The sequence below is a fragment of the Limulus polyphemus genome, unplaced genomic scaffold, assembly GCF_000517525.1.
Source record: "Limulus polyphemus unplaced genomic scaffold, Limulus_polyphemus-2.1.2 Scaffold197, whole genome shotgun sequence".
NCBI classification, from domain to species: domain Eukaryota; kingdom Metazoa; phylum Arthropoda; class Merostomata; order Xiphosura; family Limulidae; genus Limulus; species Limulus polyphemus.
Genome location: NW_013665807.1, coordinates 44,637 through 63,849, shown reverse-complemented (window position 1 = coordinate 63,849; position 19,213 = coordinate 44,637). Strand labels below are relative to the sequence as shown.

The 19,213-nt window shown below is 34.0% G+C and overlaps 1 protein-coding gene across 5 annotated transcripts in view; it reads left to right on the top strand.

Annotated features, from left to right (window-relative positions):
• LOC106478298 (ATP-binding cassette sub-family G member 1-like) overlaps window positions 1–19,213 on the top strand; it is a 110,267-nt gene that overhangs the window by 51,492 nt on the left and 39,562 nt on the right. For all 5 annotated transcript variants that reach the window (XM_022381871.1, XM_013938828.2, XM_022381872.1 and 2 more), the window contains exons 7-8: window positions 1,856–1,970; window positions 7,894–8,072. In XM_022381871.1, the coding sequence (XP_022237579.1) occupies window positions 1,856–1,970; window positions 7,894–8,072 (294 nt within the window). The remainder of the gene's footprint in view (window positions 1–1,855; window positions 1,971–7,893; window positions 8,073–19,213) is intronic.

Sequence of the window (19,213 nt, the reverse complement as noted above, 5' to 3'; positions counted from 1 at the left end):
CCCACCATTTAAATCTCGATTTCATATGAGCAAAGTATAATTTGGAAACAGAAACATTTCTAAAACAAATTAATAGAAACAATGTAAATCAAACACAAGAAGACGAAACTGATATAAAGTTGTGATCAAGCACAATAAAAATCTTTTAGGCACACATGGGAATGAGTTAAAACACACGTTTATACACTAGAATGCCAATGAAGAAAGTGAGGATTGTGTTGCAATAGTAGAGGGAGTCACCCGTGCTATAATAGGTCAATTTCAACTGTTTTTTTGTTTTTGTTTCTGAATAAAACAATATAAAACCAGCTTGTTTAAAAATGATACTAATAATAATACTAATAAAGAAAAATATTCATTTGGGTCATCATTGAAAACTCCATAATATATATATAGTGAAAGTACACTACATGAAAACATCACTGTACATCAGGGTAGTTTGGAATATTTACAAACAAACTGACTAACATTATTTTTATTAAAAAAATTATAATATTCACGCACTAGAGTCCACTTGACATTAATTCTCTCATTTCATGAACACAGCATCTTTCAGGTATGATCTTTGCAACCAATTTGTCAGACTTTAATAGATAAATGCTTAGAAATTTTATGCTGTCAAAACATATTGAAATACTGCTTAATACTTGGAGAGTAATCTTGAACCTTATTGTTTTCTCCTTCAAGAGTTCCATTTCATTGTAAGCTAAATTAACAGTCGTGATTTAATTTAAACTCGCATTTTAAAATTTTTTATTATAGCAGAAATAGCCCGCATGGCCAAGTGGTTAGGGCGCTTGAATCACAATCTGAGGGTTATGGGTTCGATTTGCCATCCCACCAAACATGCTTACCCTTTCAGCCATGAGGACATTATAATGTGACATCCAATCTCTCTATTAATTGGCAAAAGAGTAGCCCAAGAGTTGGCGGTGGATGGTGATGACTAGCTGCCTTCCCTCTAGTCTTACACTTCTAAATTAGGGATAGTTAGCATAGATAGCCCTTGTGTAGCTTTGTGTGAAATTTAAAAAAACGAACTATAGCAGAAACATATTATGATATCTTGCTCATGTATATCATCAATTCTTGAATCAATTCTATTAATAGTATTGATGAATTGTGCTACCACTACAACTATTTAGAGGTAAATAAAACAAAATCATGAATTGATGAAACCTAGATGAATGGACAGCAACTGCCTGTTGTAGAAACACAATTGGCAGTTGCCATCCATTCAACAAAGTTTCATCATGAATACTCTGCCTAAACAATCTATCAAAGAAAAATCACGAATTCTTTGAACAGTTCATAATTTTTCAGAAACAGAATGCTTATTTTGATTCTCAACTTTAAGCACATGTGATTCAAGAATACTGTTCTAGCAGGCTTCAATCCATGAAAACATATTTGCTGCTTTTATAAAATTAAAAGAATTAATTTGTTGATATAGTTTAATATTGCCAAGCTCTAGATATCTCATTACATGTACTTTCCTCATTAGACAATTGGATTAATTAGTATTACTGACAGTTTATACGAAAAAGCAATTGTTCTGGATTAAATATGATCTCAAATTATTTGCATTGCTTACTAACTTTTACTTACAATCGTACCCAGAATTTGGAAGCTATTCATGAGAAGATTATAACATTGCAATATTATATTCAAATAAGTACAAGAAATCTTGTGAATAGTACAAGCAAATTTCTTGTTTATATATATAGTTATGTATTTATTAAATTTGATAAAACAAGAAGTGTTAGTTTCAGATCAAAATTAATAGATATTATATTCCTGATTTTACATAAGTATAATGTTATGTAAGCCATAAACTATTTTTTTTTTTTTGCAGTTGTATATGCTTGCTGAAGGACAATGTATTTATCAAGGCCCAGTAAACAGTCTGGTAACTTTTCTATCCTGTCAAGGTTTGGATTGCCCTACTTATCATAACCCTGCTGATTTTAGTAAGTTTTATTTTTTAACCATGTAACTCTCTTCTCTGATAATTTTGAAGCAGTAACTTTTTCTATATGTCTTATGCGTGGATTTCCATTATTTTTAATAAGTTAAGTATATTTTAGTAATATATATGTTTACTGAAAAAACGGAGAAAACTTAGCCTCAGATATAAACGCAACATTGCAGAACTTGCTCACTTTACATGAATAAATAAAAAATATACAATATATATATATGTAAACAATATTCAAATAAACTGTATTACATCAAAAGCATACAGGTGATCTCTCAGCACTGTGTAGCCCTGACGAAGTTATAATATAACCTACAACTTATTTATTATACATGTAGATGTACGCGCCAATAAGTAAGTGAACGCACCAACCAAGTTCTAATATAACAATGTAAAATTATACCATTTGTACAAAAGGTATCATTTTAAAGTGAAAATGTCTGCAGTTATAGCTCCCAAAAGCATTGGGGATATTCTGTTTATCAGACATAATCAAAACAACAGATGCAGAGATAGCCAGCATCTAACTGAGAAAAAAAAGGGGGGAGATTAAGATCTGGGTGCTAGATCCGATAACGTCCCAGATCACACTGTCACTCAACATCTACTGCCGGTAGTGGGTATGATAGTTTAAGATAAATTTCAGATGGTTAAAACTCTGGATTATTAATCAGTATTAAAAATAAAGATACTTGAAAAGGTTTTTCGTTGTACAAAACTTAAAGATAGCTTTGATAAACGGAAACATCTGTTAGTGGAGTTCTTGCACAGATGTTAAAATATGACGTTGATAAATGGAAACACTGGCACAAGTAGATACGTGGATCTTGAAAGTCGAGTTGTTCAAAACTAGAAAATAGTATTGATAACTGGACCAATTGTTGATTTAGATGTTGCAAAGGAAATATCTGCTGAAGCTTTTCGCCAGACACTAATCATAGCAGAACAGTCTGGAAATTATTTATAGGAAATAGTACAGCTCATAAAATGAGTCAGATCAACACAATGTCAGATGATCCCTTAAATAGAATATTATTGAGTAACTAGAACTGCAGTGACATGAAAATGACAAAAATCTGTTTAGCATCTGAGAGCTGCGTCACGTCTTTGAACATGTGTCTGTCAGTATTGGATACAGGAGTAGGGTTCCGGGGGTTCGAACCCCACCTTTACGATGTGAATTGCCCTCAATATGCAACATATTTTTCATTGTTTTCAGATGTTGTACTCGTGCACCGGGTACAAGCCACAACCTTCATGTAGTAATAAACATAGTATTTTACCGTACTACAATATTAACAGCCGTAAAAAAAGTTCTAAAGTACATGATTTTTTCTGTACACAAGAATAGACCTAAAAATTGATAAAGAATTCAAATAAAATTGTAAAATTCACAATGGACAAAGAGTGAAAAAAGATAGATATTAGGCTAATGGGCAAACAAAAATCTTTCATGGACAGGCACTTTCAGAATAGAGAAATTTTAGAATAAAGGATAAACAAATGTAGTTTCATGTTACAATTTGAAGCCATTTGAGAAAGAAAAAAGGGTAATTTAGATTTATTTCGTTTTATTTTTATTGTTTTTAGTGGTGACAAGGTCAGTCAATTTGACCAATCTTGTATAGAGTTAGGGTAGAAAAATAGATAAAATATAAAATTTTACTGAAAAAACCGTTTGAAATGTATGTAGGAGGTTTCAGAGATTACACAAATGACATTTGAGATGATCAAAAGTATTTTAATCTTAACATGAAAACACTTTGCACCCAAACCGGTAGAAAAAAAATAAACTTGATATATTCACGGACAAATCTTCAATAAAAATACTTCATTAAAAACAGATTTTTTTGTTTTCAAACGACTTGTAATGATTACTAAGAATCTGCAAATTTTGTGAAGATACACTTAGTGCATTAAAAGTTATAGTATTAAAACTATATGCAAGTAAAAAATGTTCATGTAGACCGAGCTCATATTGAGAGAGTTAACCCTTTCACTACGAATAGGTAAAAGTGCCTTTTACAGTTACATTCAAAATTTAATTAAACTAATTTATATATAAACGTATATCAATAAAGTTGACATTAAACATAACTTATAGATCAAATTTAATAACATAAAAGTTTCAATTCCATATTTTTAAAGGTATATAAATGCCAACTTCACTTTCTGTATATCGCATGACAATTCTTCAGTCTAATCTATTTATTTTACATTTTCTGCTACCCTCTAAGGCATTGTAATTTTCTGTGGAATTTTGTGCTTACATTATATACATTCTCGAGCTAAACTCTCAATTTCTAGCGAGAAATTGCCACCAATACAGCCTTTGCTTTATGTAGATATCAGCAATAAAATAAATGCTGGTCAAATGTCATGTCTTCCACTAAGCATCCTGCTTTCATAACATGTCATAAATTCTCTCTGACATTTGCTATTGTATTATTTGTAATCAATAAAAGATGGAGGTTTCATGGAATTGACAGCTATAGGGTCTAAAGATCTGTGACAGTGGAATAATAATTTGGACATCTGAGCACCATTTCCTTCAATCTTGCTGTTGGGGCTCAGCTTGACCAAGTATTGAAATAATTTAAAGCACTTTCTATGTTAGTTATTCATTCGTTTCTGGTTAAGCATTGAGCTACACAATAAGCTATCTGTGCTCTGCCCACCACAGGTATTGAAACCTGGTTTCTGGTGGTATAAGTTCGCAGACAAGCTGCTGTGCCACTGGGGGGCCTATGTTAGGTAGAAAGCTAGATAAACTATGCAAGTTTTAGTCCATCTATTTTATTCTATTCATTCATTAGTTAGCCAGGCTGCATTTTTTGTTCAACTTATAGCATGATGGTGGGTAAAACAAAATACGTGGCCAAGTCAACTAATGAATGAATATTGGTTGTAAAATTCTTATCAATGCTATAAATGTAGGTACCAGTTTTGCCGCCAATTTTGATTTCATTCCATTAAGTCGCACTCTGAAAGCTTTTTTAGGTTGCACCTTTTTTCACACTTAAGGTATTTTTGATTAGATATCATGACCTTTTGTCAACACACCAACAAACCACAGCAAGTAAGAAAGTGACAAACAATAGTAACCAATTATAGCTTTAGAATCACAACCCTGTTATTCGGAACAGACCTATACTTTACAGAACCAACCAGATTCTTTAAAAGATATGTGGTAGTTCTTCCTCTTTAAAACAATGTTAATGACTTCCTTTATAGTAACATCATGGAAACTAGATTAACAGTTTCTTGTCATCACCCGCATGCACTCGGTACAGCCGTATCAAGCATCATTATTTATGCTAATTGCTTAAACTAATATCACGTAATGCTAAATGCTCTTTAATTAGGAGAACTTAATAAAATTTAGCTAATTTGTGCTTAAAAATTGGCAGTGAATAATAACCGTCCACCTGTATGATTCTTTTGAAAACTTGAGCTAGAAACTGCTAATCTAGTTTGATTGGCCTAACCCATACTTATGTATCTGCATGTTCTTTCACCCTATAATTTTGCTGCTCTAAATCAGCCATCTTTAATCTAAATGACAAAAAAACTAAAATTGGTCCACCTTCACTCTTAGGTGAAGCTATATTAAATATTTCAGACCAATAGCTCACATGATCTTTTGCATAGGTGTATGCAAACATTTTGTTCAAAATTGAGCAGTTATGATTGAATAACTTTGCACATGTGGCTTATAGTTAGACCAAATTTGACACCTGATAATAGGTTGTAAAGATCTATTAGTGTACCAAATTTGCAACAAAATCCATAAAAGTTGCGTATATTTTCCTATCAAATAAATTTTTGGTACTTTGATGCAAATAAAACATAAAGGAAGAACTTCAATCGAAATTGGAGATTTTATATCTTGTGTATTTCTTAATGGATTGCCTTGAAATTTGGTATGTGAAGTAAGGGTCCAGTAGAGCACATTCACTGAAAATATGTTAGTTTGGATTACTACAGGCTGAGCTACAAAAAGTGGAAAACTGCTAAACTATCATTTCCTGTTAATAACACAGTTCATCCTGCAGGTTGTTTTGGCTGCACAACCACTACAGTGTATTCTGGTATCCAAATACCAATGAACATTGTTTCGAAAGTATCCTTATGCACACATCAAATTGTCCTAATACATATGAATTATATTACTTCGCAGATTTATCAGCATCATATACTTAAAAATCACCAAGTACAACTCTAAAAAATTAAAGGGTTTAGTAGGTTAATAAGTGGAAATCTTTAACAAGTATATTATGAAGACCGATATTTTCAACATTGCCTGTTGATCAAACCAGTGAATCCTCTGAAACATTCCTGCATCTGTTTCAGATTGTTAAATCACAAATATATTATTATTCTTATATATGTGTGCCTTTTTACAGGCTGAACTCCACTTCATCTTTTTTATCCTCCTTTCAAGTTGACTTTTATAGATATTATAAACAGTTGATATATATTACTTAACAATCTGTATAAGGTTGTTTGAACTGATATTTTTATGTGATTTTGCTGTTTTAAGGAAGGTTTCCTTTCTTATTTATTTTATTATGATTTACATAAGATATAATTCTTGTTGAACCTAAATTCAGTAAATATCTTAGCATTTTATTTGTTATTTACTGATATATCTAGTACATTAAATTAAAAAATTAACATGCAAAGCAACAAGTCATATAACAACCACAGTCAAGATAAAGTCACAGTTTAATGGCATGCATCAGAACTACATTTTGAAATTGTTTGGCATTTCTTAGGTAGTGTGATGCAACTGAAGCTCTGTCATATTTGAGTAAAGTATGTAACAGCCCATTTTGATAAAAAAAAAAATATTCATATACTCAGAATCTAAAGATGTTTTCAGATTGGGGATTTATCATTTCTAAGATGGGAAATATCCCTTGTATTTAATTGCATTGGAATACAAAGGAATATGAAAGAACTTGGAGACCTGACAGAAGTTGTACCTCACTAGTCATGAATTCACAAATACAAAGTTCAGTGGAAAATGTAGTTTGTATGTCTCAGGCAACAGTACTCAACATAACCAAGAAGGATCTCCATCTAGAAAAGCAAAACAAGTTACTTCCACAACAACCATTGCATACATCATGCAGCTAGAGAATGAAGTAGGTATTCGTGATATTCCATATGAAGACATACTGGTAAAGTTGCTAGATGCAGCACCTGTAAATGTCTTTGAGATCAGACTGTTGAAACAAGTGCTGGGAAATCATCTTCCTTGTACATTCGATGGAAAGTCAGTAGGAAGCATGGGTGTATTTTCAACATGACAGCCTTGCAAACGAGCCTTTTGGAAATGAATTCACACTGCAGGACTATTGTCCAGAAGATGCATAATTATCATAAAGCATGACTGAACACAGTGACATGGATTGTAACAACATTGTGAGGGTCCAAAATCATTTTAGTATAATGAGCTCAAACTGTATAAATGATTAAAGTAATTTATTGATAGGGGATTTTTTGAATTTAAAATTGCTGATGTGACAAAGCAGAAACTGTTGATGTAAATGACAAATCACAAAAGTGTAAACTGAGAAAGTAGTGTCTCTTCAAAATTAAATTACATACAATATGATACATTTTAAATAAAAACATGAATCAGTAGACATAAGTTTTGTTCTTTGTTTATTAACCCATTCACTGTGGCTGGTATTTATATTTCCCAGTGCATTGGGAAATATATGTCCCAGCTGCAGTGAAAGGGTTAAAAATATTTTAATAATGATAGTTTTTTATTCACTTCTTTTGACATGTTGTTTAAGATCATTAATCTTTTAGGCTTACCATCTTGACTGACTTATACTAGATTGAAATTTAGTCTGTAATTTTTGTCCACATTTGGATATTTAACCACATGTACTGTACAGTTACAGAAATAGCTTCAGGGGAGTATGGTGACCAAGTGGGAAAGCTTGTACGAGTATTTAACACCCACAGAATAAATTGTAAAGACAGTACCAAACAACACTGTACCACCATTCCTCAATTGAAACCAAATGAAGATGAAAGAGCACAGTGTAATAGTTCTTTGTTAAACAACATCAAGGTTAGTATGACATTAAGAGGAATGTGTTTTTCTATTTTATTGTGTGCTGTTTATCTTTGCTTCTTAATTTACTCAAGAAAATAGAATGTATTAGTGAAAACTAATATGAAATGTTATGAACAACAACATTTATGAATTTATATATTGTGCCCATTGAGTTTAATTTCTTTAACTTACTGAAATTCAGCCATTTGTTTAACCATATTGAATACCATTTTTAAATTTATAGAAAAGTTACAGCAAAAAATAATGTATACCACCAGAACTCTCATGGATTTTTGTTATAATATAAAGGTCACAGAATTTTTAGAGTATTTGTTTAAACTTTTAGTGCAAATCTAACTGAACTAATAGTTAATTTGAATATTCTAATCTCGGAAACAAGATATACATTTTTCTTGATATTGTACATCAATTGTTTTATACTATCAAATCTTTAGTGTTTTTGGTTTGAAATGCAGCTTTTAAAATAATTAAAATCATTAAAACATACTTCATCTGATGTTATATTCAGGCAGCTTTATCCTATTAAATGTCAATAAAATGTTTGCCAAAGTCTAGATAAATGCTGGAATTGATCCTTAAATGGAAGCTAACTAAATATTGAAGTCTGGTAGACCCTACCTCTGAAATACAGAAAGCCTTTCCTTGTTGGGTTGCTCTTTTATACTTATAACAAACTTGACTCAAAGTTCTAAGTGCAGAACCTATAATTTTCTATTGTCACATTTTCCATGTGATTTAATGCTCAGCCCCTCAAGGTGGAGACCTGTACGTAGTGAGGGGACCTCCCAGGGAAGGTTCTGTATTTTCACTTTATCTCCTTTGGGATCTGAACATACACCCACGTGTTTGCCTGGAGGCTTGAAAGTTGTTGTCCCCGACTCCTTCAAGGACATACGCTGCTGCACTCCACTCCACTGCTACAGTGGGTGTGCATACAGACCTTTCTGTGCCTCCATCAGAGTCTTTTTTGCATCATGTGAAGATTCTTTTGCTCACTATGGATAAATATCTACTCCAATCTCTGTCCCATTGTTCCTTCCAGTGACTGCCTGGGTCCACCTCCTTCGTCCCCAGCTTATGGTGTCTGCTCGGGTCCATTTTCTTTGGCCCCAAGATGCAGAACAATTATTCGTTCAGGCCTTCAATTGCTGGAATCTATGTGTACTGACTGAGACCTGCCCACTCGACCCAGGGCATGATCCATGGAGGTCAACAGACCTCCTCCTAATAAAGAAAAATGGTGTGATTATAAACAGAAGGGTTCTCTGCCCAGTACTCCTCCACCTAAGTAAAAATGGCCACTTTGATACTGTGGAACTGTCAAGGTTTGCATTCTAATCTGGATAACATTAAGACCTTCATCACTTCCTATCATCCTGTGTGTCTTTCCTTAGAAGAAACATTCCTGAAACCTGCTGATACAGTCACCTTTCAGCAGTTTTCTTTATACTGGAATAACAGGTTGTGTGATGGATGAGTGCATGGAGGGATGACACTACTGGTCGACCAGCATGTGCCCACCTTTTCTGTGCCATCAATACACCCTTGGAGGCTGTAGCCATCTGTGTTTCCTTGAGTCGTGTCATCACTGTTCTCTCTACTTCTCTCCTGGAGAGACTTACGATGAATCAGACCTTGATGCTCTCATAGAGCAGTTGCTGTCTCCCTTTTTAATCTTGGGAGACTTTAATGGACACAATCACCTCGGGTGATGTTGATGGGAATGGTCACTCTCAGATCACAACCTCTCTCTCTTCAATACTAGTTCCTTTGCTTATTTACATGCACCTAGTCAGTCTTTTACTACTTTTGATCTATCTATCTGTTCCCCTTCACTTTTCTCTCATTTTTCTTGGAGGGTTGACAGTTACCCACAGGGCAGTGACCATCTTCCTATTGTTTTGAGGGAGATTGGCCTTGGTTGATGCCACCTGACCTGAGTGCCACAGTGGAAGTTGGAACAGGGGAAATGGCTCTCTTTGACCTATCTTTTGTAACTTGATTCTGCTGTCATTAGACTGCCATCTATTAATGACTGCACAGAGGCAGTAACTGATTGCATCATTCAAGCAGCTGTTTAGTCTATACCTAAATCCTTGACACTCTTCCCACGGTATCCTTGTCCATGATGGTCTCCAGCCTGCCAGTAGGCACAGAAGGCTCAAAAACAGGCCTGGGATACCGTTTGAAGGTATCCCATTCTTTCCAACTGCATTGCTTTCCAGCGGGCCCATGCCCATGCTTGGCAGGTTAGTTGTCAAAGTCAAAAGGAATCTTGGATTAAGTTTACAACTAGCATCTTTTCTACCACCAGTTCCAAAGTCATATGGGACAAGATTCAGAAGATTAATGGGAGGTATGCTTACTATCCCCTTTACATCTTGCTCTCCAATGGCCAGGAAATTGCTAATGTACAGAGCATCACCAATATTCTAGGCAAGAGCTTTTCTTATCCATCCAGCACTTCTGTTTCTGCACCCGCCTTCTTGGCCATCAAGTCTCTAGCAGAATGATTGCCCCTTTCCTTTCAGGCTGATCGTCTCTATGACTATAATCACCCCCTTACACTAGTGGAATTCAAACTTGCTCTTCATTGGTCTGGCAGTGCATCAGATGGAGCTGATGATGTTCACTATGAGATGCTGTGCCATCTCTCTCCTGCCTCTCTTGCTCTTCTTCTGGTTGTCTTTAACTGGATCTGGCAGGAGAATGTTTTTCTTGGTGCTTGGCACCAGGCTATTATCCTCCCATTTTCTAAGCCTTGGAAGGACTAGCTATCTCTATAAGGTCTTAGAGAGGATGGTTACTGCTCATCTTGTTTGGTTCCTTGAATCAAACAACCTCCTCTCACCCACCCAGTGTGGGTTCCATTGACAGTGCTCCACCATGGATCACCTGATTTGACTTGAGACCTCTATCACGGAAGCTTTTCTGAAGAGGAACATCTTGATTCTGTTTTATTCAATCTTAAGAAGGCTTACAACACTATGTGGAGGTATGGCATTTTGCAGGTCCTCCACTCATATGGGTTGTGTGGCCATCTACCCATTTTTATTCAGAACTTTTTACTCAACAGGTGATTCCAAGTCCATTTGATGTTGACACATTCCCGTTCTTTCACACAGCAACTTGGAATCCCTCAGATCTGTGTCTTGAGTGTCACACTTTTCAGTGTCAAGATTAGTGCTATCACTACACAACTTCCTCCTACTGTTGCAAACAGACTATATGTCGACAACTTCCACATTTCATGTCAGTCATTGAATATGAGGTTTATTGAGCAGCAGTTTATTGACTGTCATGTCGTCGTTAAGACTCTGAGTGATGGCACCAGTTTAGACACTAGTTTTCTAAGTGTTTATGCCTGACATTGGACAGTCTAATTGGTAATGGTGACACTGTCCAACTTGATTGTATTTTCTAATTTTTATGAGCCATTGGCCTTTTTAATTCTATTATCAGATTTTTTGCACATTGTTTAATTTTAACTCGATTCATTTTTACATTTTATTGAATTTCACTTTTTAACATTTTTACAGGTTGTTTGGTGCAGATAGCCATGTTGCTTTGTGCCAAAAAATGGCAAACAACAAACCAACTTAATGTTCATGCATCAGGAGACCATATAAATTTTGTTTTCCTGCCATAATTCAGATTTTATTGTTGCCAGTCCTGCCATTATCTTTGCGTTTAATTCTAAAATCAATGTCAATTCTTATGCTTATGATTTTATAAAGATTGGAAATTTTACTATTTCATTGGAGACCTTTCTCACACAGTCTGCCTCTGGTTTGCAGGGTGATCTTGTGGCTGCATTGTCAGCATGCATTGATCAACATATTTGGGATGTTAATGCTAAATTGTCTGCCGGTTTCCTAGGTAATTTTAACATCATGTGGATGCTCAAGTTACAGAACATCTGTCCTTTTCTCGTGATTTTGAACAAGATCAATCCTCTGCATAGGCATATTTGCCTTTTGTATCTTCAGCAGAATTTGTCTACTAGCTGTAATTCTGATGGAATTTATGTTTGTTTGATTTCTCTTTTCTCTTGGATACTTTAAATCTTGAGTAAATTTCTGTTATTATTGAGGTTGATTGATCGTATTAGATGATTCAATTATTTTTGTCTTTATTTCTTACACCTTCTTCTTATATTTAGGTTGTTTTTATCCTTTTAAAAACCTGCAAGATATTAATAATCTTCACATTCCTCCCATTTATCATGCAGGTGGCCTTTTAGAGGAGAAAACTTTCACTGCTCAACTTACTTCTCAAGTTCTTGTCCCTCAGGTGGATTATTGGGGGTGTCTTCCATGCACATGGTCTTCTGCTTTGACCCATCATCAGTTTTCTGCCCTGCGTGGTATTATATGCTCTGTTTTGAGACTTTATTCTTTTGTACAGTTATTAGCTACTTGTTATCTTGTTTTTCTGATTCTTTTAGTTAGACTAACATTTCTACCTTATAGTCTTCCTGAATGTCTGGGTCTCACTGATATTATTTTTCTTAACTTGTGACTCTAAAGCTCCTCTGACATCTTAGCCTATCATGCTGTGTTGCAAGGTACTCATATTGCCCCCAAAATTTGGGCTGACCTTGAAAGATCTTCTTTCCTGCATCATTTTGTTTTTGCAGGAATTTTAACTGAATTAGTCTGCTGTTAGGGAGAAGCATGCCAGTACAAGCTGATTAGAGTTTTAGCTGGTTGTCATCCCTCTCTGAGATAACCAGGAAATACTGTTTGTACTTGTGCTTTGTCTTTCTTGCTTACTTCCTTGTTACTTCCATAAGTTCCCTTTGAGTGGCCAAAAATATAAAATGACAAGGTGGATCTTTTTGATCTCATTGATGCTTTTTGTTTGCAGATAATTCACATATCATTTGGACTGCTTGGTGGTCATAGTGGATAATTTTTTTTTGTGGGACCTTTTGAGATCCTTGGATTCAACAGATACTTTGGTCCAGTCTTTACTATAATTTTCTTTGTCTTTCTCCTGTTTCTCTCGAACCAGTGTCTTTTTCCTATTCCTTCCAATCCTGTTTACTTACAAATTCTGGATAAGAAGTCTCAGATCGCTTTCTGAAAGGTTCTGTCATAATAGTTTGGCTCTTCACGTTTAATCTACTCCCTCATCTATGTGGTTGCAAAGAAAACAGGAAACCTATCTCAACTCACTCTTCACCTGGAGACACTTCATTTGAAAATGGAAAACATGAATTTGTTATGGAAGTTTCTCTATTGCAGCCATTGGATGATGTAATTGGATATACAGGGTGGTTATAATCATATCCCTGTTTATTCATGATTGTCATATTTTGTTTATGGAATTTGGGATGGTTTACTTTATCAGTTTGTTGCCCTTTTTTGTGGCTTGATTTTGGCTCTGTATTTTTTCTGTCATGTAGTCAAAGCGTTTGCTGGTCTTCTTCCTTTCATCAAAGTAGACTTTCAATTTTATGTGGATGATTAGCTTCCTCTGGCCCTTTTCCACACTCAGTGCCAACCTATTTAACTACCTAGCTAGCAATGATGCTTATATGGATCATCCACACCTCCAAATTCTATTTATTACATACACAGGATTTGGCATATTTGGGATTTTTTATCAACATGGTTCAAGGAACAGTTCAAGCATATCCTATGGCCTTGCAAGCTCTGAAGTCTCATGTACATAATTTTCTGTCTATACACATGTACTGCATAAGATATCCTTTCTGCTTTGGGGATAATAGGCTATCAAAAAGTCATTCTGTTGGGGTGTACTCATATGCAACAACTCCAATGCAACCTTGCTTCTCAGTGGTGTCTAACTTTAGACATGTGGTCATGCAGCAGAACTATTCCTTCCTCATCCTATAGACCTTCATCTTTTTGCAGTTGCCTCTCTCATGGGTTGAGGAATCAGTGTTGTTCTTGTTCTTAGACTCCTCATGAAATAACAGCTAACATCAGTGTGTTAAAAGTTTAAACTGTTTAGTGTGTTTGTCTCAAGTTTCTGCCCATTCACAATTTTACTGTGGTGGCCTATATTAAGTCAGGGTTGTACTTTTTCTTTCAGTCTTAGCTACAGTTTCTCCAATTCTCTGGCTTGAATTTCAACATGTTAACTTTTCAACTTATGTTCTCTTTGTGCTGAACATTTTGGCAAACTCTCTTTCCCAAGGCCATAGGCTTCTCCCCATGATGTGCACAGCCTACCATTGTTTTTCAGTGGCTACATTAATGGCTAGGTCGTCTGATGATTGATTCTTTCTCTACAACACATGACCACCTTCTTCTACTCCAAGGTTCTCCAGTTCCAAATTTTTTGGCAGTAGATGCCAACAATCAGTCTCAGGAAAAAACCCTTCCTTTATGCCTATGCTTCTCCCTGCCTTCTTTCTTGGGTACTTGCCAATTTAAGTTACTGCTGCTGGTTTTTTTTATTACTCCATTTTGGCCAGCTCATCTGAGGTTTTTCTATTTTACATTGACTTTCTCACTGGGAACCAGACTCATTGCCAGCCACTATGGAATCATCATCTGCAATATCCTCGATCATCGATTTAACTCATGAACATTCAGCATGTACAACATCACAGTTAGCTGTTGATCAGTCCTCAGTCAGAAAAGCCAGATTTTCTTCAAGAGTGGCTCAAATGTTAGTCTATTCTTGAAGTCCCTTCTATGGCAGTTTATAAGTCTTGTTGGGTTACCTTGAGGAGTTTTACACATAATATATCTGATTTATATCCAATTTTTTTCTTTTTTTAGAAATTTGTTTCATGATTGTGATTTATCAGCTTATTTAATACCTGTATAACAAGATGCCTTATCTGCTAGCTTCAGTAGCCATAGAAGCCATCAATTTTTCATCTCTGTTTTTCTAAGATATCTTCTGAGTCTTCTGTCTTCAATGAATCTAAGCTCTTAAGCATTGCCCTAAACGGGAGTTGGGTTTTAGTCTTTGATTTCTTGGTTTCTTCCTTATTTGAACCCTCAGTAAGTTGTTTGTTCTATCATATTTACCTTAAGTCTTATTTTACTTTATTGTTTGCATCAGGCAGAAGACATTCTGATATCTCTGCTCTTTATGATTCACTTACCAGATTTTATCAGAAGACCTTATATTTATACCCACTTGTGCCTTCCTACTTAACATTTCGACTGCTATGTGCCCCATTGGTGGGTCACAACTGACTTTTAGTTATGGACCGCATGACACACTGGTTGGTCACAGACAGTTATGTTTCAAAGCCAAAATTCTCTTGCAGCATATGAGTTTGGAACACTATGACTGCTCCTCGGCATCTTTTGAATGTTTAATTTTATTTATTCTTAATTTTTTATGTGGCAGCCGATATGTGGAATCTGAAAGAAGATAGCCATCACTTTTTTCTGTTGTGTTACTTACCCTCTGCAGTCCTGTTTCTTGTTCAGAAGAACATTTTATATCCTGTTAGAGCTATTTGTTTTTATATGTCATGTACTCAAACTTTTTGTGGTTTTTGTAAGTTGTTGTTTTTACTTTACATTGGTTCTTGGTCAGGCTAAATTAATAAATTGGCTTGTAAAATTGATCTGTCTCCTTTACCAGGATGTACTCAAACATTTTAAAAGTGAAGTTAAGATTAAGTCTTACTGAATTCACCATTTGGCAGTGTCGTTGATGTCTCAGTCACAATATCCTATAGAAGATACTCTGTAGGCTGCCATGTGGATGAATTTCAATATGTTCTTAAATTTTTGCTTACATCACATTGCCATCTATTCAACTTTGTGGAAGTTGGGAGAAAAACAGTTGTAAGTAAGTTGATGTATGCTCTGCATTCAGAACTTTGAGTCTCATGATTATTGATAACATAAGAGAAACTCAACAAGAAAAGGCTTTGAGTATTTCAGAAGGAAGTAGCTGTTTGAAATTCCTTTTAATTCTAAAAATGTAAAATTTAAGTGAGTATTTGATTCTCTAAGAACACACTAAGCTGTTCAGCCACATTGAATAAAATAGTCATTAACTGTTCTTACAAGCTTCTACATCAAAGTAGAAATATCTTGTACATATTGTCAGAACTTTTGAATTAGATTTTTGTTCCATCTAGAGACTTTGGAAAGAACTTATAAATTCATTTTTGGTATAGACACAGACATGGTATGGCACTATGACATGCCTATAGAAATTAATGCTTAAAAACACTTGAAACATTTTTTAAAACTTAGAAATTAAGTAATCCGTCTGTTACTATATTATATTCAAAAGTAATTTTCAGGGCTGCTTATTTGTTATTTGCTTGGTTTCTTTATACATGTACTTGAAACTTGTTTACATTCAATCTTTTATTTATTGCTATGATTATACCAGTTTTCAGCAGAATTGTTCTTGAACATTTTATAATTAATTTAACTGAACAGAAGAATAAAGTATGTAGAATAACAGGTGTATATGTAACAACATACAAGTGCACAAAGTATACAGGGTAGTATTAGTAAAATTCATCTCATGCATTATGTAATTTAATTCTGAGCGATAAATAATCAATTTTTATCACAAAATATTTGTTTTGGTGTGATTTTTCCTGTATTTCATTGTTCTGTTTGATGAAGTTATTTATGATTAAGTTTAGTTTAGTTTTAAAGGATAGTAGGTTTTAATTTGACTCTCTTTTTTTGTTGACCAAAGGAGATATTTCCAATCTTTTTGCTTTGTCCAAGTGTGGTGGGGTTTCACCCAGTTTTCATTTTGTCAAAGTTACTGTTTCTTTGATGAAAGGGCTGAGAATATCCCAGTGGTTAGCATGTTGCACTGTGAATCTGGGTTATTATGGTTTTGTCTTGTTCTTGCCAAAAAAGAAAAAATTGCTCTGCTTTGTGGGACCATTGTTGGGTTATAAGTAGAGCAGGGTAATTGGCTTGATTAATCAATATAATCAACTATCTATGTATAAGATTTCCTCAGTTATATGTCACATAAAATAATCAATCAAAATTACATTAAATCAATTGATGTAAAGAAAATAATCAACTAGTATTTCCAGTTATTATTATTTTAAATCATTCCAGCTATCCAGTATTCAGAATCACAATTAAATCAATTAATATTGCAAGAATAAGCAACTAATCAAAATTAGTGTTTGTGGTTGTTAATTTTTGATTATTTCAAAGTATTCAAGTAATCAAAATTTTGTCATTATTTGTTGTTAAATACTTAATAAGCTTTATGAAAAATAAACATGCTATAAGAAAGAGAAAATGCACAGCTGGTAAAAGGACAGCATGAAATAAAAAAATAATAAAGTAACTTCTTGATTTGAAAGAATTCATCAAAAACATTCCAAACTTTGACAGTTGTGTACAGTGCAGTATTAATTTGTTTAATACAAAAAAATATTGAAAAAGTTGTATCCACCTACCTTCATTTTTCCAGGCAATGTTACCAAACACGTAGAATGTTTTCTTTGGCATAATGTGCAATGAAAATTAACATTAGTAAAGACAGAGGATTGAAGATTTAGAATTGGCATTTTGCTGATTCAAAATATTGTTGGTTCACTTCCTACTAGAGTATTGGTGCATACCAAATAATGACTAGTTATATATCCATGATAATCTTTTTCTCCTCTAATTTAACAAGTGAAAGTTGCATGTGCTGTTAAATTTACTGTCACTTTATGCAGTGAACACACACACACAATATTTACAACCCCAAGATTCCACACTTCAATGTTCCCAAATGTTCTGTCACCTTTGTGTTACCCTTCACTGGTTCTCTTGGCATCAAACTAATAAGAAAAATCAAAAACATTCTGCAATCGACTTATCCACAAGTTAGCCTCAAAGTCATCTTCAAATCGAACAAATGAATAAGCAACTTTTTCCTGTTTAAAGACAAAATACCTCTTTTAAAAAATCATTTATGGTGTATCAGCACAAGTGACCATGCTGCAGTCATGTCTATATTGGGTCAATGACCCGAACCCTAGCTACCAGAATTAAGGAGTATGCACGTAACAGCCCTTCCAACAACTCTGGAACTTATAACCATCTAAGCAAAGTCTGTTGTGAGAAACCTAACATTGAACAGTTCAAAATAATAGACTTAGCGAAAGATGAATGGACACTAGGGAAAAAATGAAACATTCTTTATTTGTAACTTAAAATGAAAGCTGAATGACTAACTAGCAATGCCATTACATCCCAAATTGTGTTAAACTTATCATGTTTACATCAAAATTATTGAACAAACAAATGTCAACATCTACATCAAATGTCTAAACTTAATTGTTAAATTCTGTTCGTCACTATATACTTGTGTTCATTTGAAATTGTAAACTTAATCCCAAGAACCAAGTTTACATAACTTGTTATATTTAGTATTTTTCTGATTTATGATCAATGTCATGAACTACAAATCAAAAAAGAAATCCATAAATAAATTACCAGCCAGTCTGATGAATAATAACAATTTAGGTTGTGAACAAAGGACTATTCATCAAAAATTACAAATCATTTGAAAAACATAGAGCTTTTCTGAGGGTACTTAAAGGCATTTTGAAACAACTTTTTATATTAAATTAATAAATTTTTCACGCTAAATAGTGTAATGCACGAAGAAACAAAAAAAATGTTCAAATTTCAATTCTTCACAGTTCTGAGGAGTTTCACCTGTAAATAACAAGTTTATCAATCTTTTTTAATTTTTCTGTCTATTTCAAAGAAGAACTTTATTTTTCTTAGAATAGATTTTCCCTTTCTTTATTTTCTAGCACTTCCCTTGTCTTTTTCTTTCCACATTTTTATGGTATCACATTAAATGGTTTGATCATTTACTAATGAAACAGCTGTTGTAGTTTAAATAAAATGGGATAGAGCAAAAATTATAACTTTTCATGTCATAGTAAAGTAAATTTGGTGGTTTGAGCTGTAGTGTGTGGTTTTGTGAGATAGTTTTTTGTTGGAGTGAACATATTTGTGAAATTTTGTTAGATAAAAAGACGTAAACTTTAGCTAGATTCAGTGAGTGTGGTTGGTGGGTGCAAAATAGTCTAATAACATAAATTATTATTTATTGAATATTAATTTAATGTTTCTGATATTCAAACAATAACAGAAATTGGCTAACTAGCTACTTAATTCTAATTTCAATTGTGATGT